General features: G+C 38.1%; 1 protein-coding gene and 1 pseudogene across 2 annotated transcripts in view; both read left to right on the top strand.

The window, feature by feature from the left end:
* Positions 1–10,947: 10,947 nt before the first annotated feature.
* The window catches only part of ZNF568 (zinc finger protein 568), a 106,717-nt gene continuing 96,520 nt past the window's right edge, over positions 10,948–21,144 (top strand). For both annotated transcript variants that reach the window (XM_055553279.1, XM_055553263.1), the window contains exons 1-3: positions 10,948–11,079; positions 12,529–12,584; positions 13,636–13,830. In XM_055553279.1, the coding sequence (XP_055409254.1) occupies positions 13,753–13,830 (78 nt within the window). In that variant the 5' untranslated portion in view covers positions 10,948–11,079; positions 12,529–12,584; positions 13,636–13,752. The remainder of the gene's footprint in view (positions 11,080–12,528; positions 12,585–13,635; positions 13,831–21,144) is intronic.
* Positions 18,755–19,884, top strand: LOC129631977 (60S ribosomal protein L26-like; annotated as a pseudogene).

Here is a 21,144-nt window from a genome sequence, read left to right as displayed (position 1 = left end):
GGAAGAGTTTGATAAGTAGACAGGCTCTCGAGTTATTTTAGGGTCAGGGTTTTCTAAGTATCTTGAGTTTCTGAAAGTTAAGATTCTATCATAAGTCATACTTTCTGAGATGTGTATAAGTCATACTTTCTCCATGGTCTCCCCATTCCATTTTCCAGATCTCTATTAGTAAAATTGATTGAATATTGATTTTCCTTTCACAACTTTCAGTCTCCTTTTGCAGCATTTAGAGTTATACTTTATTCCTTTCCAGTCTTCCATAGTTTGATCCCTGACTCTCCCAGTAGATAGGGGTGGGCGTGGGGGTGGGTGGAAGGATTCATTAGTATGATCAGTACAACAGCTTAGGTATGAATCCTACCCCTTTCATCTCTTAGAATCCATTAAAAGCCACAAATGGAGACCAAAACAGAAAACTCAAGTTTCGGTGAAATGAGAAAGGAAAAGCCCATGAACACCAAAATACACAAAAGCAGTTCCCAATACAGTTGAGATTAGGTAAAAGCATCTCAGAGAATGAGGACTGGTAAGCAGAAGTGAGAGTGAGGCTTAGAAGCTAATAACCTCTATTAAAGAAGACTACAGACATAGGGAAAAAAATCATTTCAGGAAGACTAGGTGCTTATCTTGGAGAAGGCAATGGCAACCCACTCCAGTACTCTTGCCTGGAATATCCCACGGAGGAGCCTGGTAGGCTGCAGTCCATGGAGTCACGAAGAGTCAGACACGACTGAGCGACTTGACTTTCATGCATTGGAGAAGGAAATGGCAACCCACTCCAGTGTTCTTGCCTGGAGAATCCCAGGAACGGCAGAGCCTGGTGGGCTGCCATCTATGTGGTTGCACGGAGTCGGACATGACTGAAGCGACTTAGCAGCAGCAGGAGCAGCAGGTGTTTATCTTGAAGGATAAACTTAGGAGAGGGAACTGCCATGAAGAGAGTAGAGGTCAAGGAGAATAACATACGGAACTCATGCACCAAGATCAGGAGTCATGTTTAAAGAAAAATTTATCCATAAAATAAATATGTCTCAGTTATTGATCCATAAGCTAGAAGAAGACTCCAGCATCAGAGAAAACCTTCAGTTGCTTAAAGGAGAGAAATAGGCTAGTGTCAAGTTTCTACTCAATAAAATTTAGCACCAGAAGTCAGTGGAACAAAGCCAAGAGGATAATCAAGAAAATGAATGTCAAATATTTTTGTTAACAATCAAGTTGAAATTCAGGTATAGGTATAATTTAGGATCACCCTAAAATGAGGATGTGAACTAGGGTGACTTGAGAAGCAAGGGCAGTACTATAAAGGATAGGCTTGTTTCGTCTAACAGAATAAACAGGATGGTGATTAAAATGTAAAAATAGCTGAAACTAGAGCAAATGAAAAAAGACACTAAAGTTTTAGCTGAGCCTGGAATAAGTGGAAGAAGATAGAGGAAGGAGAGTAGAATGAGTAGGACTTGATGAAGCAGAATTTGCAGGAGACATTCTTAGGACAAGAAAGCAGGGTATGGATGCACTAGTTACAGAGATGAGGGAAGAAAAGAACTGGGTAACAAAGAAACATGTGCAATAAAATGGCTTGTTAGGAAGATTGTGAACTTCCCTTGTGCCTCAGATAGTAAAGAACCTGCCTGCCAATGCAGGAGACACAAGGACACAGGGTTCAATCCCTATGTCGAGAAGAAGTAGGAAATGGCAATCTCCTGAAGTAGGAAATGGCAACCCATTTCGGTATTCTTGCCTAGAAAATCCCATCGACAGAGAAGCCTGGTAGGCTACAGTCCATGGGGTCACAAAGAGTTGAACACGACTGAGCGACTAAAACTTTCAGGAAGATTGTAGGCTTCAGATTATGACAATCCTGAGATTCAAATCCCAGTTCTGAAAATTACTATTTGCGACCTTGAGTAAATGACTTGTGCTGCATGCACAACGTCATCAAAAATCTTGATAAACGTATCTTCTTCTCAGGAATATCATATGGATCAGGGAAAATGTGTAGATTCACTTATACAAAATAAATGCTCAAAAGCTATTGAAAACATCTCGACTATATTTTTAAGACCAGTATTACCCTGATGCCAAATTCAGATAAAGATATTAGGAGAGAAAAGAACCAGAGGCAAATATTGTTTTTGAAGATAGACACAAAAATTACTAGCAAATGGAATCCAAAAACATATAAGAAAGATGATCACTCACCTAGAGCCAAGCATCCTGGAATGTGAAGTCAAGTGGGCCTTAGGAAGCATCACTACGAACAAAGCTAGTGGAGGTGATGGAATTCCAGTGGAGCTACTTCAAATCCTGAAAGATGATGCTGTGAAAGTGCTGAACTCAATATGCCAGCAAATATGGAAAACTCAGCAGTGGCCACAGGACTGGAAAAGGTCCGTTTTCATTCCAATCCCAAAGAAAGACAATGCCAAAGAATGCTCAAACTACCACACAATTGCACTCATTTCACACGCTAGTAAAGTAATGCTTAAAATTCTCCAAGCCAGGCTTCAGCAATACATGAACCGTGAACTTCCAGATGTTCAAGCTGGTTTTAGAAAAGGCAGGGGAACCAGAGATCAAATTGCCAACATCTTCTGGATCATGGAAAAAGCAAGAGAGTTCCAGAAAAACGTCTATTTCTGCTTTATTGACTATGCCAAAGCCTTTGACTGTGTGGATCACAATAGGCTGTGGAAAATTCTGAAAGAGATGGGAATACCAGACCACCTGACCTGCCTCTTGTGAGAAACCTGTATGCAGGTCAGGAAGCAACAGTTAGAACTGGACATGGAACAACAGACTGGTTCCAAATAGGAAAAGGAGTACGTCAAGGTTGTATATTGTCACCCTGCTTATTTAACTTATATGCAGAGTACATCATGAGAAACGATGGGCTGAAGGAAGCACAAGCTGGAATCAAGATTGCCAGAAGAAATCTCAATAACCTCAGATATGCAGATGACACCACTCTTATGGCAGAAAGTGAAGAAGAAGTAAAAAGCCTGTTGATGAAAGTGAAAGAGGAGAGTGAAAAAGTTGGCTTAAACCTCAACATTCAGAAAACTAAGATCATGGCATCCGGTCCCATCACTTCATGGAAGATAGATGGGGAAACAGTGGAAACAGTGGCTGACTTTATTTTTGGGGGCTCCAAAATCACTGCAGATGGCAATTGCAGCCATGAAATTTAAAGACGCTTACTCCTTGGAAGGAAAGTTATGATCAACTTAGATAGCATATTCAAAAGTAGAGACATTACATTGTCAACAAAGGTCCATCTAGTCAAGGCTATGGTTTTTCCAGTAGTCATGTATGGATGTGAGAGTTGGACTATAAAGAAAGCTGAGCGCCAAAGAATTGATGCTTTTGAACTGTGGTGTTGGAGAACTCTTGAGAGTCCCTTGGACTGCAAGGAAATCCAACTAGTCCATCCTAAAGGAGATAAGTCCTGGGTGTTCATTGGAAGGACTGATGTTGAGGCTGAAATTCCAATACTTTGGCCACCTGATGTGAAGAGCCGACTCTTTGGAAAAGACCCTGATGCTGGGAAAGATTGAGGGTAGGAGGAGAAGGGGATGACAGAGGATGAGATGGTTGGATGGCATCATCGACTTGATGGACATAGGTTTGGGTGGACTCTGGGAGTTGGTGATGGACAGGGAGGCCTGGCGTACTGTGGTTCATGGGGTCACAAAGAGTTGGACATGACTGAGCAACTGAACTGAACTGAATATGATACAAATAACCAAATTTATTCTAGGAATACAAGCATGGTCCACCATATGTAAACCAATCAAAATAATTCATTATATTAGCAGAATGAAAACAAAAGCCACATGATCATCTCAATAGATCCAAAAAAGCATTTGATAAAACCCAGTAACAATTCATGGTTTAAAAAACAAAACAAACATTCAAACCAGGAATCGAAGAGAACTCCTTCAACCTGATAATGACACCTGTGTACTTCAAAGGACACCAAGAAAGTGAAAAGACAACCCAATTTCAAATCATATATCTGGTAAGGAATTTGTATTCATGATATATGGAGAATGGTTACAACTCTAGAAAAGGATAAATAACTCAAATTTTCAAATGGTCAAAATATTCGAATAGACATATCTTCAAAGAAAACAAATGTGCAAATAACCAATTAGCATGCTAAAAAATATTCAACACCATTAGGTGTTATTTGTATTAGGAAAATGCAAATCAAAACCAAAATGAGATAGTATTTCACCCACACTAGGATGACTAATGGCTCAGACGGTAAACAATCCACCTACAATGTAGGAGACCAGGGTTCGATCCCTGGATTGGGAAGCTCTCCTAGAGAGGGAAATGGCAACCCACTCCAGTATTCTTGCCTGAAAAAATCCCATGGACAGAGGAGCCTGGCAGACAGACTAGAGTCCGAAGGGTTGCAAAGAGTTTGACATAACTGAGTGACTAAGCATGCATGCATGAGGATGTCTAAAAATAAAAAGTTTGTAAAACTTAAAGATTTATCAGCATCAAACTTAATATTTGGAAGACTTTTTTTTGTCATCTTTTTTTTTTTAACATTTCCATCATCTTGAATATTTACACAATGTCTGAAGAGCAGATGAGCTAACAATGTCATTTTTTTAGGACACATGGAAAGGACAAACTGTTTTCAACAGCTTTCCCCCACATTGTGGGCCTAACGATTAGGACAGCTCTTAGCCACCTTGAACTTCTTGAAACTCACCAGTGATGCTTGATAGTTCTCGGCGTTCCTTTTTTTTATTTTTGCCTCCTGTTATACCAAGGGGTGAGGGAGTGAGACTTTGGGTTATCAGGTGGTCATCTGGGAAGCAATAGAGGTAGTCTTGTGCAAAGGATGCTCTGCCAGACCTCAGAATTTATGGGTTTGGAATCTAGCCTTAGAGAAAAGAAATGTTGAAAAATAAATAAAAGCCCAGAGAACACTGGTCAACTGACAAGACTAGAAGGAAAGATAACTGAGAACGAGAAATGACTGCAGCCTTAGCTGTGTTGAAGGCAACCCAGGGACCATTAGATATATTTTTAGCTCCTTCAGAAGTGAAGAAACTGACAACAGTACATAATTTCTGAACATTTTGGAGCCTGATCTTGGTTTTTCAGTTGTTTATAGACAAGAAGAACCCCAAGACCTAAAAAGAGACCAGTAAGTAATAGAGGGCTCTGAAGAAATAGAAATTCATACTCTGGTGAGACAGCCTTGTATTCTACCAGAGCAGAATAACAGAAAGCAAAGGACATTTACAAAGGACATTCACACTGAGAGCAAATGCAAATTACAGTGTCTTTTCTCTGAGCCATCACCCCCTTCTCCTTTTACATACACTTTGTTTTTATATTAATTTTTTGTATAGTTTAATATGTATATGTGTCCGTATATAATCTGGCCAAACAAAACATGTGCTATTTTAACTTTTTATCTTAAACACTTCTAGACAAACACAAAAGTAGACTGAATAGTACGAACACCCTCTTCTTACCCACCCAACCCATGTACCTTTCAGCTCTAACAGTTATCAACCATTTGCCAATCTTTTTTCATCTAGTCCTCTCTGAATTTTTTTTTCTGTAGTATTTTATTTTATTATTTAAAAATTATTTATTTTTGGCTGCTCTGGGTTTTTGTTGCTGCACATGGGTTTTCTCTAGTTGAGGAGAGTGGGGGCTATTCTCTTATTGTGGTGCACAGACTTCTCATTGCTGTGACTTCTCTTGTCGTGGAGCATGGGCTTAGTTGCCCCGCAGCATGTGGAATCTTCCCTGACCAGGAATGGAATGCATGTTTCCTGCACTGGCAGCCAGATTCTTAACCACTGGACCACCAGGGAGATCCCTGACTTACTTTGTTTAAAATGACTTCTTCTTCATAGTCATAAAGGTATATAATTTAAAACTGTTTTTTAATCTTTTTGCTACTTTTTATCTTGAAAAATTCAAACAGAAAACTTGAAAGAAACATCTGACATATATCTACTGCTTAAATGCAACAATTATTAACATTTGGTATAATTATTAGCTCTGTGTGTATATTTGTGTGTGTAAATATCTGTGCATAAAATACCAAACAAGAAGTCATTTCCCATTATCTTATTTTTTTTTTTTTGGCCACACATGCGGAGCATGCTGAACTTCCCCAACCAGAGATTGAACCCAAGCCCTCTGTAGTAGAAGCACAGAATCTTAACCACTGGACTGCCAGGGAAGTCCTCTCATTATTTTAACTGGATAAAATTTAAATGTTAAAAATAGCCCCAAGTCCCCAAGCAATTTTCTAAAATACAAGTAAAACAGAATAAATACAATGCTTATAAGTAACAAACTGTCACATTAGGATTTAAAGTGTTTAACATCTTACTTCATAGCAATTAATATGGCTATGCATCTGTTTTGTTGACCCTTGGCACACTTTTTATGGGTTTTCCAGGTGCCACAGCGGTAAAGAATCCGCTTGCCAGATGGATGGAGGAGACGCAAGAGACTCGAGTTCGATCCCTATGTCGAGAAGATCCTCTGGAGAAGGAAATCACAACCTACTCCAGGATTCTTGCCTGGAAAATCCCATGGACAGAGGAGCCTGGTGGGTTACGGTCGTGGGGTCGTGAAGAATCAGACACAACTTATCGACTTAAGTAACAACAAGAAACACTTTTATGCTATCTATACCTTATTCTGATGGAGTACCGTTTGTATTTACAGTGTACATAGGGGTTTTCCCCATACATCATTTTGTTACTTTTCCCTCCTTATTGTTAATCATTGGCTGGAAGATGTTGTATTGGGGATTAAATATATTCTATGAAGTTTTGGTATAAAAAAATAAAAATCAAGAGGAATTCTAATCCTAGAAAACTTTTAACTGGCAGGTTTTCCGTAAGGTGTGCTGACTGACTTGAATAGTTTTAAACATCATTCTTCACCCCTAAATATTTCATTATGTATTTGCTAAGCATAAGCACATTCTATCTAACCACAAGAATATTACCATGCCATACCTAAGAGAAAGCAGAATAGTTTTGAAGTATCATATAATATTCAGTCCATGTTAATAATTTTTTCCATTTGTGCCCCCAAATTACTTTCAGAGTTTTTCTTTATTTTTTGTATTATTATTTTTAAATTTATTTATATTTTTGGCAGCACTGAGTCTTTGTTGCTGCATGTGGGCTTTCTCTAGTTACAGTGAGCTGGGGCTTTGGGGCTGTTCTCTATTCTCTAAGCTATTCTTATTGTGTCTTATTGTGATGGCTTCTCTTGTTGCAAAACTCGGGCCCTAGTGTGCCTGGGTTTCAGTAGTTGTGGTGCAGGACTTGGCTGCCCCAAGGCATGATCCCAGACCAGGGATCAAACCCCTGCCCCCTGCATTGGCAAGTGGATTCCTAACTACTGGACCACCAGGGAAGTCCTCAGTTTTTTTTTTAAAAAGCGTTTTTTGTTTTTTTTTTTTAAAGCCAGGATAGGGAACCAGAAGTCAGTCAAGATACATGCATTGCATTTAGTTGTTCTTTTACTTTATCCCTCTTGATCTAGAACCACTTTTTTTCTGATACAAAATTTTAAGAGTCTGTTCCATTGGTCTTACAGAATATTCCACATTCTGAATTTTTCTGATTCTTTAAACTTAAAGTATTTCTTAATTTGTTCCTTTGTGACCTATATTACCTGGAAGTTAGATCTAATACCTTGTTTAGATTCAGGTTGAGCACTTTTGGTAAGAATACTTTGAAAGTTATGCTGGGTATTTTATATTGCATCACATTTTCCACCTATAGTAGAAAATACAGGTAAATATCTTTAAGACTTTGAGGTGGAAGGGATTTCTTAAATAAGATGCAAAAATAAGAGGAAAGAGGATAAACAGTTACAGAATTACTGAATTCTCAGGTACACATGATTCTGTTTCTTGTTTTTACATTCTTTTTCTATTTCAGTTGTTATATAAAATACTCTGTTTTTAAAGTTTAGTTTTACAATCTAATATCTTATAACGTGATGTCCCTTTCTTCTCCTTTCATCAGAATATTCTTTGCTATGCTTCTTACATAAATATACTGGTATACCCATCTTTAATAATCTTGTCAAATAATAAAAAATCCTCTTGAGATTTTCATTGGAATTGCCTTGAATCTATATTAAATACGGCAAGAGTTGACATTTTTCCTATATTAAGCATCCATTCCATAAACGTGGGATATATATCCCTTTATTGAGATCTTTTAGGTCCTTCATTAGGATTTCACAGTTTTATACATGAAAATCTGTGAAATCTCCTCTTAGAGTTATTTCTTAGAACTTTTAAAATTGCTCAAATGGAATATTTTTTCTTTTCTATTTTCTGATGGATTATTGCTGACATACAATTAATTTTTGTTTACAGTTGATTTCTTTTAATCCCTCCATTGTTGCCAAATCAGTTTATTAGTTATATTTCTTTTTCATTTGTTCTTCTGGGGTTTGCAATTTTTGATACCTCCTATTTCCTTTCCTTGTCTTAAGAATGCATGCTCCTTTCTTACCGCTCTATTATCTTAACATGGAGCTCTGACAAGGACTCCCTCCCTGACCAAACTCTTGAACGAGAACTCTCTGAGGCCTTGGCATTCTGTCCTTGGCCTGCTGAACCCAGTTCAGCAAGAAGACTGCCAAACAAGTTTAACAAGAATCCCCCCAATTCTTAATATCTATAACCAAGTTCTTCTTAGTAATTTTCCATCCATTGACTTCTTTGACCTGCCTGTTAGCTGTCCTAAAAAATAATAGTTTTCCTTAAGTACTTTTAGCCACACATTGACCTGGAGGAGGGCATGGCAATCCACTCCAGTGTTCTTGCCTAGAGAATCCCATGAACAGAGGAGCTTAGTGGGCTGCAGTCCATAGGGTCACAAAGAGTTGCACAGGAAAGAAGCGACTTAGCATGTGCATGACCATAGCTGTCCCTATTATTGTATTTAGAACTGAGTTCATTCTCTCTCTCCTATATGAATAGACTTGAGCCCTACTGCAATAGTTTCCATCAGGTCTTCCTTGCCTGTTTAACTTGTCCAATGCAATTTTTCTTTTACATTTCCATCTTCAAGTTTACTTCATGATCTGAAAAGCCTGCTGCCACTACAGCAAATATATCTGCATTCCGGGAAGAAGGAAGAAAGAAAAAGCTGATAGAAGATAAGAAGTGTGGACCTTTCATTTGGGTCATCTCGCTTCAAGCAGCCCTCTCAGGAAATATTACAGAAGGTACTATACAACACTTTTGCCTCCATCTCAGGGATGGAAACTTAATCACATGAACATATCCATGGGAGTCAGGATATACAAGGGAGGAAGGATAATCCTTCAGCTGGGCACATTGCTGCTTCAATTAAAGTCTGGATTTTGTTATCAAGGAGAAAAAAGAAAGGTGATATATTAGGTTGCATGTAGCTGTGAGTAAACCATATAGGGGTTATTATAGTTAAGATGAGAGGTAATTTTTTTTTTCAGCTCTGTTGAGATATAATTGTCACATAACATGATGATTTGATACATTGATATATTGAGAAATAATTTCTACAGTAAGGTTAGTTAACACATCCATCACCTCACATAATTACCTTGTGTGTGGGTGTGGGTGTGGGTGTACATGGTAAGAACATTTAGGATCTACTCTATTAGCAATTTTCAAGTATATAATACGGTATTGTTAACTACTGTCTTTGTGGACTTTACATTCACAGCCCTCCCCCCACCTCCACCCCCCCCCCAAAAAAAAATAGGGGATGGGGATGGGGAGAGTGTTAGCTGCTCCAGAATTTCCATATAGGACAAGTTACAGAGGAGTCAGAGATGGGACTTAAGGCTTCATTTATACAGTAAGGACACTGTTATTACTTAGATTTTAATTAAGAAATAAATAAAAAATAATAGTTTTCCTTAAGTACTTTTAGCTACACATTGACCTGGAGGAGGGCATGGCAATCCACTCCAGTGTTCTTGCCTAGAGAATCCCATGAACAGAGGAGCTTAGTGGGCTGCAGTCCTTAGGGTCACAAAGAGTTGCACAGGAAAGAAGCGACTTAGCACGTGCACGGCCATCTTAAAGACTATTATTATTTTATTGTTGTCGCCTACTATAGTTTTCCTTGCAGTTGTTAAGGTGAAGGCTAGTGAAGATTAATGGGGATTCAAGTCTCCATTCCCCCCACCAGCCCTTCCTGTGTTAGTCACTCAGTGGTGTGCCACTCTTTGCAATCCCAGGGACTGCAGCCCGCTAGGAACACTGGGTGGGTTGCCATTCCCTTATCCAGGGGATCTTCCGTACCCAGGAATCGAACTCAGGTCTCCTACATTGCAGGCAGATTCTTTACCATCTGAGCCACCAGAGAGCTAAGGACTATATTCTAACTTATAACCCTGTTTGCCCCAGTGCTTTCTTGCATTAAAGGCTATACCACCCTTCCTCAGCGGATTGCCCATTCTAACATTTCTCTGTCAAGTCGTTTCATCCAGGGGTGGATTCCCATTCTGACTTCTCCACACTCCCTGAGTGCTTGTCCCTGCGGCAATCCCTTGCTGTTGTTTAGTCGCTAAGTCGTGATCCACTCTTGCGACCGCAAGGATTGTATCCCGCCAGACACCTTTTCTATGAGATTCCCCAGGCAAGAATACTGGAGGGGTAGTAAGCCTTGCCTTTCTCTAAAAACCAACCGAGGGCTATTTCTCCGGTGTACGGAATGGACACACTTCCAAGATGGCGGCCCGCTCGCAGACGCACCACTGGGTGCAGCCATGTTCTCTACCCAACAGCGCTCCACCCCCCGCCCCCGGGAAACTGCACAAAGTCTCTTAACGTCTCTTCGCCCTGTTGAACGCGACTGCCAAAGTAACCCGGAGCATGCGCAATGCCAACCATCCATAAGGGGCGGTGCTAGAGGTCTAACCGGAAGCGGAAGTGCCTCGCGGAGGGTTTTTTTTGTTTTTTTTTTTTTTTTTGCGGCTTGTGTGGGGAGCATTTTCACACTTTATTTCCGAGAGGTTTCTGTGGTGATTTTGGTTGGTCTTGATTAGGAGTTCTGTGAGGTCAGTGATGGAAGGCTTGTCTGTGGAGTTAGTGATGATGGTTTTCGGCTTCAGTGGTGGGGGCTCGGGTCTGTGGCGTCCCTTGATTGGTATCAAACAGTTCACTGATGGGGTTCTGGGCAACGATGAGTATCTTTAAGATGAATTTTGGGCCCAGTGATAGAAGTCTGTGGTCAGTGGTAGGGCTTGGGGCGTCAGCATGGGGTCTGTCATGAGCTTGTTTTCTAAACATTCACAAGCATTTTCCATAGTGCTCACATCTCAGTGTTTGGGTTTTTGTTTTTGTCTTTTTTTTTTGAATTTCAATTTTTTCTTTGACCCGTGAATTATTCAGAAGGGCATTCTTATTTCAAATAATGCCTCTGGGTGAGGCTCGAGGGTAAAAATTGCTTATGGCCCAGTTCAGGGTCAGTTTTCATAAATGTCACACATTTTTTACGGAAAAGCAATGTGTGTTCTTTAATAATTATATTGTTTCATAGCGAATGTATTTCCATATTATTTTCTCTGCTCAATTATTTACCGAGACAGGTAAACTCACATTGGAAAGGTTATTTGTCCTCTTGCCCTTCTTTCTGCCAGTTTTTGGTTTGTGTATTTGAAACTATTATTAGGAACAGTTATTTTTATTTTTAGTAATAGTTGTACCTAAATAACTCAAAAGATACTATAGCCATTTAAGCACCCACCGCTAATTTATAAAAGAGCTCATTTTCCAAAATGCTTTCCAGCATTTTAAAAAAACCTTTTACAGTTCTGAGGGAAAAATTATATCTAATTGTTCTAATGCAGTCGGCCATCTAAATTTCCTTTTTTGTGAATTTGCATGTCCTTTGTCACTTTTTTAAAAATCTATTTGATTGCTAGTTTTTGTTGTTGTTGTTGTTGTTGTTTTTTAACCATTAGGGATAACCTGTCATCACATATTGAAAATTTTTATGTATATATCTTCATTTTTATTTTTAAGGTGTATCTTAATGTATACTCAGAAATATTTGTTTTGTCTTTTATAGTTTCTGAGTTTTCTCTCATTTTTAAGTTAGATCTCATTTATAAGTTAGATATTTATAAGTAAGATCCCTCCTACTCCACCAGAATGCTACACAAATGTATTCTCCTAAAGTTTATTTTAATATTCTTTGAGGTTTTAAAAATGTATATACTTAAAGTACTTATTCCTGTTGGAAATCAATCTAAAGTATAGTGTGTGATGGGGATCTAGTTTGTTTTGTTGCAGGTAAATGGCCAGTTATATCAACACCACTTATGCAATGAATTTCTTGTGTACATTCAGTTGAATGTCACATACAAAAATCATTAAGTAATACATACATACATCATTGTCTGGTCTGTTGTTTTCCTTGCTTTGATTATATTGTTTTTATATTGTTTTAATATCTAATAGTGATGGTAATTGCTGATATTTATTGCATGCTTCTTGTGTTCCAGGGAGGTGTTGAGTACTTTATAAGCACCATCTCATTTAATTTTCATAATTCTATGAGGTAGGCACTTTCATTCTTATTTTTGAAACTAAAGCTAAAATAACTTCATTTTCTCATAGCCAAAAAATAGCTGAGCTGCAATTCACATCTTTAGTACTGTTTCTCTGTATCTCATGTTTTCCCCCATATTTTACCGTGAATAACTTATCACAGGATTTGTTAAACTTTCTGTCCTTCACAGAGTGCGTGTATGTTCAGTTGCATGTGACTCTGTGACCCCACAGACTGTAGCCCACCAGGCTCCTCTGTCCATGGGATTTGCCAGGCAAGAAGACTGGAATGGGTTGCCATTTCCTCCTCCAGGGAATTGTCCTGACGCAAGGATTGAACCTGTGTCTCCTGCATTGGCAGGCGGATTCTTTACCACTGAGCCAACTGGGAAGCCTGTACTCCACAGCGGTAGTTCTCAAAATGTGGTTCCTGAAACAGCAATATTAGCATCACCTGGGTACTAGTTAGAAATGCAGATTTTGGGGCCCTGCTATGGTCTGAATATTTGTTCCTCCCAAATTCATATGTTAAAATCCAAACACCCAAAATTATGGTGTTAGAAGATGGGACCTTTGGGGAATGATTAAGTCATAAAAGTAGAACCCTGGTGAATGGGATTAGTGCCCATACAAAAGAGACACCACAGAGCTCCCTAGCCCCTCCCACCATGTGAAAACACAGCTAGAAGGTGCTGACTTTAAACCAGGAAGAGTGCCTTCATCAAAACATGTTCGTGCTGGCACCTTGATCTTGGACTTCTCAGCTTCTAGAACTGTGAGCAGTAACTTTCTGTTGTTTATAAGTTACCCAGTCCGTGGTATTTTGTTAGAACAACCTGAATAGTCTGAGATGGGCCCTATCCTAGACCTGCTGAATTGGAAACTGTTAGAGTGTGCAGATTTTTAACTGTATTAATATTTTAACAGACCCTCCAGGTGATTCGAATGCACACTCAAGTTTGAGAACCACTGTTCTGTGGTGTCTGGCTCAGGAAACTACACCTTGGAGTTCCCTGGAAATGTTGATGTGATGACTGACCATGTGGACATTATCTTTCCAGGAGCCCCTGGACTAGATCTTCCTCCAGATTTCACCTCACCACTCTTCAGAGGCTCTGCTTGAGTTTATATGTGCACCAAACTTTAGTTTGCTTAGAGAATAAAGGTTGAGACCCAACATGACCATGCCAGCTAATCGGACCTCTCCCCAGAAATCCCTGGGCCTGGCTCCAGAGGAACGTGGCAGCTCATGTGAGGTGAGGAGGAGGAATCCCAGCGGGTGGAAATTCATTCTGGGAGTAGTTTGATCTTTACAACAAGGTTTTGGATTAAGATGATACCTAAAGTTATTCCCAACCTTGTTTTTGGTATTTGTTTCATTTTGTTTACTATGTAACCTTGATGTCCCAACCAGTCAATGATAATAAAAGAATTGAAAATTATAAATACAGATTCAGAAGTCAAATGTATTAACTATTCACAGCAAAACAATGCTCGAAAATAATCTGGAAGTGAAAAGTTTAAGTTAAAGTTAGTCACACAGTCGTGTCTGACTTTTTGTGATCCCAAGGACTGTAGCCCATCTGGCTCCTCTGTCCGTGGAATTCTCCAGGCAAGAGTAGTGGAGTGGGATGCCATTTCCTTTTCCGGGGAAAAATAATCTAGAGAAAAAATTTATCTCAAAGAAATAAAATGTAAATTGCAGATGAAATGGGTGTATTTCTAGGAATATATTAACTTTCCCATCAAATCTTTAATTACCATTTACTATATTTTCCCTTGTAGGCATTATGACTTTTATTTAAAAAATTCTACTTTTAATAAGATTGAGATTGGCCAATGCCAGTTTTTCACAGAATGTTTTTATTGCTTTCAGAGAAAACTCCGTTTCTGTTACTTTTTCTTTCTTTACTGAGATCTGCCATTTTTTTTTTTAACAATTAAATAACAATTTCTTAACCTGTTTTTCCAGAATTTATTCCTTGGACTCTTATATCCCTATTTACTTAATTAAGTTGTTGCTTGTTTTAGTGAATTCCTTGAATTCATGGTGAATGTGTTTAATTGTGTGGCAGCTTATTTCTAGCATGTTCCTTTAAATCTCCTTTTTCTTTCATTCTTTTTGCTTATAGTGTCTTTGTACATTAGATTTTTATTGTTATCTTTAAGTAAGGAGATTTTTTCCCTGGACAGATTGTTTATAAGAAGCTCATTTGGTGTGGAGGCAAAGCCACAGATATGACAGCTTCTTGATTCCTTATTTAATTATTGATGGCATAGGGTTCAGGGGTCAGGGTTTTGGTGTGAAGTAGGTTGTGCAAATGTATGCAAGAGGAAGATTAGAGCATATATAGTCTTTTCAAGTATATAGGGGGACATTTTCAAAGAAATGATAATGTTTTAAGCCTCCTGCTGCTGCTAAGTCGCTTCAGTCACGTCCGACTCTGTGCGACCCCGTAGACGGCAGCCCACCAGGCTCCCCCGTCCCTGGGATTCTCCAGGCAAGAACACTGGAGTGGGTTGCCATTTCCTTCTCCAGTGCGTTAAGCCTCCTAAACAGAATAAACATATCGAAAAGAGGCAAACTAGAATCTTTGAAGACAGTTAAATGAAGAAATAAAACAGATAGCTTTTAAACATCATAATTTTAGACATTAAAAACCAAGAGCATCTTTAAAAAAAATTTTTGTATTTATTTATTTTTGACTGTGCTAGGTCTTCATTGGTGCCAGCGGGCTTTCTCTAGTTGTTGTGATGTATGGCCGTCTCATTGTGGTGGCTTCTCTTGTTGCAGAGCACAGGCCCTAGAGCACACAGGCTTCAGTAGTTGTGATGCACAAGCTTAGTTGCCCCATGGTATGAAAAAACCACAAGTATCTTTAATACTTTCTCTGTCCTGTCCTCCCTACATGCTTATTCCCTCCTCTGAATTCAGTGACCTGCTTTATACATATTAGTACAACTGAATCATCATCTCCATACTAGCTCTGTATCCATCTGCCTAGTGTCCCTCCTTGTATATGTTTTATCACCTAAACTTCAATATGTACAAAATTTATTAATTCTTGTCTTCTTCCCCCAGCCTCCACCTCTAGTCCTTAAATTCAACTGTGACCTTAGAATCTATAACAACACAAAACTGATAACTGAGAGTTACTTGAATCCCATTATCTCATCTTCACACTTGGTATCAATTTTACCTCCTTAATAATTAATATCAAAATGTTCTATAGCCTTACTACAGCCTTACTTAGGTAAGTAAGAAATTTGTCTTCTCCCACATGAATTATGCAGTGGTTTTCATGACTAATTTTCCAGTTTTGCTCATTTCAGAATGTTCTCTTATGAAAATAATCTTTCTTCAATATAGTTTTTCAACTTTTATTTGTTTTGAAATAATTATAGATTCAAAGAGCATTGCAGAATATAATACAGAGAATTCTTCCATAAATTCCAGTTTATTGTGGTGCATGGTTATTTTTATTCATTGCTGGATCCAGTCTGCCAGTATTTTGTTTAGAATGTTTGCATCTAAATTCATAAAAGAGATACTGGTCTGTAGTTTTCTTTTTGGTACTGTCTTTGTCCTGTTTGGTATTAGGGTAATAATACTGACTTCATAAAATTAGTTGGGCTTAAGTAGAAGGGCTTCCTCCTCCTTTACTTTCTGAATGGGATTATGTAAAAATGAGACTAACGCTTCTTTAAAAACTTAGTAGAACTCTCTAGTAAAACTATCTGGGCCTGGAGATTTTTTTCCGGAGATTTTTTAATTGAATGGTTGTGGGATTATCAATTTATCTATGCCATAATGTAAGTTTTGGTATTTGTGGTTTTTGAGGAATTGGTCCATTTCTTCTAAATTGCTGACTCTTAACAGCATAGAATTTTTGTATTCCCTTATTTTTCTTTTAATGGCTGCCAGATCTGTAATCATAGACCTATTTCATTCCTGACATCAGTGATTTGTATCTTTTTAATCCTTGATTACTAGGTCAGTTAGCAAGATTTAGCAGTTTTATTTTTTTTTCCCCCAAATAATACATTGTGTGTTACTGATTTTTCTCTAGTTTTTTAAAAAAATTGTTTTCAATTTCATTGATATTTACTTTCTATTATTTTCTTCTTTCTGCTTGCTTTGGGTTTATTTTGCCTTTCTTTTTCTACTTTCTTGAGGTAGGAATTTAGATTATTGACTTGAGAACTTTCCCCTTTCCTTTTTTTTTTTTTTAAATTGATGTAATTGACGTATCACACATTAGTTTTAGGTATATAATACTATTCAATCTTTGTATATATTGTGAAATGGTCACCACAATAAATCTAGTTTTCATCACACATAGTTACAGATGTTTTTCTTGTGTTGAGAACCTTTAAGATATTTATTAACTTTCATAAGACAGTTATATTTCTAATTTTTTGAGGAACTTCCATAGTATTTTCTGTAGTGGTTGTACCAGTTTACATTCTTCCAGTAATGCACAAGGATTCCCTTTTCTCCACATCTTTGCCAACACTTGTTATTTCTTGTGGTATTTTTTGTTGTTGTTTTATATGGTGGGCTTTTTTGATAATAGCCATTCTAACATGTGTAAGGTGGTATCTTGTTGTGACTATAACTTGTATTTCCCTGATTGTTAGTGATGTTGAGCATGTTTTTATATATCTGTTGGAAATCTGTATATTTTCTTTGGAAAAATGCCTTATTCAGATCCTCTGCCCATTTTTTATTTGGATTGTGTTTCCCCTTTTCTATAAATTTCCCTTTCAGCATCTCACAGATTTTGATATGTTACATAATTTTTACCAGCCAATAAACATAAAAATTTTGATTTAGTTAGTAATCAAATAACTGTAAAGATAATAATGCATTACCATTTTTGCCTAGCATGACAAAGATTTTAAAATGACAGCACTCAATGGTAATGAGAGATAAGATGAGTTGATATGTAGTATTTTTCATTTTCTTCCAGTTCCATGTATTTTCTAAATTTCTTTTGAGGATTTCTCTTTGACTTGTAGTTTATTTAGAAGTGTGTTGATTGATTTCAAGATATTTTGTGACTTTTCAGTTTTTGTTATTATTTTCTAACATAATTCCTTAGGAGATTTTTCTGTTGTCTTTTTGTTACTAATTTTTACTTGGATTCCATTATTTTCAGAGAACAACTTTGCCTTATTTCAGTTCTTTCCAGTTTGTTGAGATTTATTTCACAGCCTAGGATATAGTCTGTCTTGGTCATTGTTCTGTGGGTTCTTGAAAAGAATATGTATTTCTCTTTGTTGAAGTATCCTATAAATGTTGATTAGATGGTGTTTGCTTTTCTGTAGCATTGATAATACCCTCTCTGTTATTTCTGCGATTTGCTGAGTGTGGGATATTCAAGTCCCTATAATCCCTTTTTTAAGTGTTTATGACTCCAGGTGGAAATAAGTCATTCCTTCAATTACGCAGTTCCAGACTAGATTTTTAAAATATAAATGGTCAAAAAAAAAAAAAAAACTTTATTATGAAAAAAATGTAAACGTATCCAAGAGTAAAGAGAATAGTATAAGAAACCCTTGTATCTATTATACTGATCACTCAGCTTTAGTAGTCATCAATATTCTGTCATTTTTATATTAACTAAAGTCACCGTCCTCCCCAACTGCCAGATTATTTGCAAGTAAATTCCAAAAAACATTTTATCTGTGAATACTTTGATGTATATCTTTTAAGATATGAGAATTCTTTTTTTTCCTTTTTGTTTAATGTAACCAAAAAGCCATTATCACACCTATAACATAGTGACAGTAATTTCTAGATATCATCTAATATACAGTTTTTATTTGAATTTCTCTTAAGATCCCCTGGATGAAGAAATGGCAACCCACTCCATTATTCTTGCCTGGAAAATCCCATGGACAGAGGAGCATGGTGGGCTACAGTCCATGGGGTTGCAAAGAGTCAGACACAATTAAGCATGCACAAAGACATACATACAAACATGCCATAAGTATCTTTTTAATGTTGGTTTGCTTTAATTAAGAGCCAAACAAGGTCCGTAAGTTGCACTTGGTTAGTATGACTTTGAAGTCTCTTTTTTGGGGGGGAGGGGAGGAGTTGGGGAGCACAGCACAAGGCTTGTGAGATCCTAGATCCCAACCAGGGACTGAACCCGGGATCTCGGCAGTGAAAGCTCCAGCTTCCAACCATTGAACTGCCAGGGACTTCTCTTAGTCTCTTTTAATAAAGAAAAGATCCCCCTCTTCCCTTCTGTGGCCATCACTGAAGCACCAGCAGCCAAAATGAAGTTCAGTCCCTTTGTGACTTCTGACCTAAGCAAGAATCGAAAAAGGCATTTCAGTGTGCCTTCCCACATTCGCAGGAAAATTATGTCTTCTCTTTCTAAAAAGCTAAGACAGAAGTACAAAGTTTGATCCATGCCCATCCGAAAGGATGATGAAGTTCAGGTTGTATGAGGGCACCACAAAGGGCAGCAAATTGGCAAAGTAGCTCAGGTTTACAGGAAGAAATACATCATCTACATTGAATGAGTGCAGCAGGAGAAGGCTAATGGCACAACTCTCCATGTGGGCTTTCACCCCAACAAGGTGTATCACCAGATTAACACTGGACAGAGACCGCAAAAAGATTCTCGAAGGTAAAGCCAAATCTCGCTAAGTAGTAAAGGAAAAGGGCAAATATAAGGAAGAAACAATTGAGAAGATGCAGGAATAAAGTCATCTTGTCTACAGCTTTCATTAAAAACTGTTAAAAAAAAAAAAGATTCCCCTCCATATTTTTATCTTTTATGATTAATTTTTTGAAGAAACGGGTCATTTGCTGCCTTCTGGATTTAGCTTATGTTTTAGCCTTGATATTGTTGAACATTTTCCTCTACACTTCACATTGTTGTTGTTTAGTCACTAAGCTTTGTCTTACTCTCTGTGACCCCATGGATTATAGCCTGTCAGTTTCCTCTGTCCGTGGGATTTCCCTGGCAAGAATACTGGAATGGGTTGACGTTTTCTTCTCCAGGGAATCTTCCCAACCCAGGGAGTGAACCCCCATCTCCTGCATTGCAGGTGGATTCTTTGCCCCTGAGGCACCAAGGAAGCCTTATGTATGAATAATTTGTTGGATCTAGAGGCTTAATGAGTTTCAGGCTGTATTTTTCTTTACATATCATATCAGGAGGTGCATAATACCTGGTTATCTCTTTTTATGATGTTAAAATTGTTGATTTGTTTCAGATGTTCTTAGCTCATTCATTCATTTTAAACTTCTCTTCAACCTTTCACATGAAACAGTTGAGCAACCTTTAATGATTATTGTCTAAATCTATTATTTCATTATGAATTATGAAATGATGTTATTCTGGTTCTATCCTAACTTCTTAATTAGCCAGAAAGCATTTTGTAAGAAACTGTTCCTCATCATTTGTTTGGTTATTCTGCAATACAAAAAAATTTTAATATAAATCTGATTAGCTTAATTACCTTTACTTAAAGTGGAAAATTCATAGTTCTGCTATGAGCAAACTATTTTCCCCATAACCAGCTTCCTGGCATGTCATGCAGACTTCTCTTCATTTACATAAGTTATTTGCTGTTCTCCAAACTCATCGTGTATTTTCCTATATCCACACCTTTGGTTTTGTCTTTTCTGGGAAATGACCTCCCTCACCGCCCCCCCCCCCCCATTCTGTATTATATTTCTCATCTTCTAACTTAAATTCCTCAATTAATGTAAACTTACACCCCCATGTAGAATGTATTTTTCCTTTTTGGGGACCTCAGTGTTTTCTACATGGAGATTCACTTTTTAACCCTTTAGTGAATTTGTGACTACGTTTTTTTTTAAACATAGGTCTTGTTTATTTTCTAAGTCTTTTAAGTTGCTAGAAGATTAGAAACATAAGTAATTTATTTTTGTGTTTCCAGGACTAGCATAATGGGTTGGCCTAAATTGATCAGAAATTATATTGTAGGTTATTCATCCAGTTGCTAAAAAACTACAAGAGAGCCTTTTTCAATCTTCAGTTTTGAAAAGTGAGTAATTGACTGATCATAGTATAGAACAAGGAGAAGGCAATGGCACCCCACTCCAGGACTCTTGCCTGGAAAATCCCATGGACGGAGGAGCCTGGAAGGCTGCAGTCCATGGGGTCGCTGAGGGTCGGATACCACTGAGCGACTTCGCTTTCACTTTTCACTTTCATGCATTGGAGAAGTAAATGGCAACCCACTCCAGTGTTCTTGCCTGGAGAATCCCAGGGACGGGGGAGCCTAGTGGGCTGCCATCTATGGGTCGCACAGAGTCGGACACGACTGAAGTGACTTAGCAGTAGCAGCAGTATAGAACAATGGAGAAGGCAATGGCACCCCACTCCAGTACTCTTGCCTGGAAAATCCCATGGATGGAGGAGCCTGGAGGGCTGCAGTCCATGGGGTCACTGAGGGTCAGACACGACTGAGCGACTTCACTTTCACTTTTCACTTTCATGCATTGGAGAAGGAAATGGCAACCCACTCCAGCGTTCTTGCCTGGAGAATCCCAGGAACGGGGGAGCCTGGTGGGCTGCCGT

The sequence above is a fragment of the Bubalus kerabau genome, chromosome 17 (assembly GCF_029407905.1).
Source record: "Bubalus kerabau isolate K-KA32 ecotype Philippines breed swamp buffalo chromosome 17, PCC_UOA_SB_1v2, whole genome shotgun sequence".
In the NCBI taxonomy this organism is placed as follows: domain Eukaryota; kingdom Metazoa; phylum Chordata; class Mammalia; order Artiodactyla; family Bovidae; genus Bubalus; species Bubalus kerabau.
Note: the sequence above shows the minus strand (reverse complement) of the source record. Positions and strands in the feature narration are given on the sequence as shown.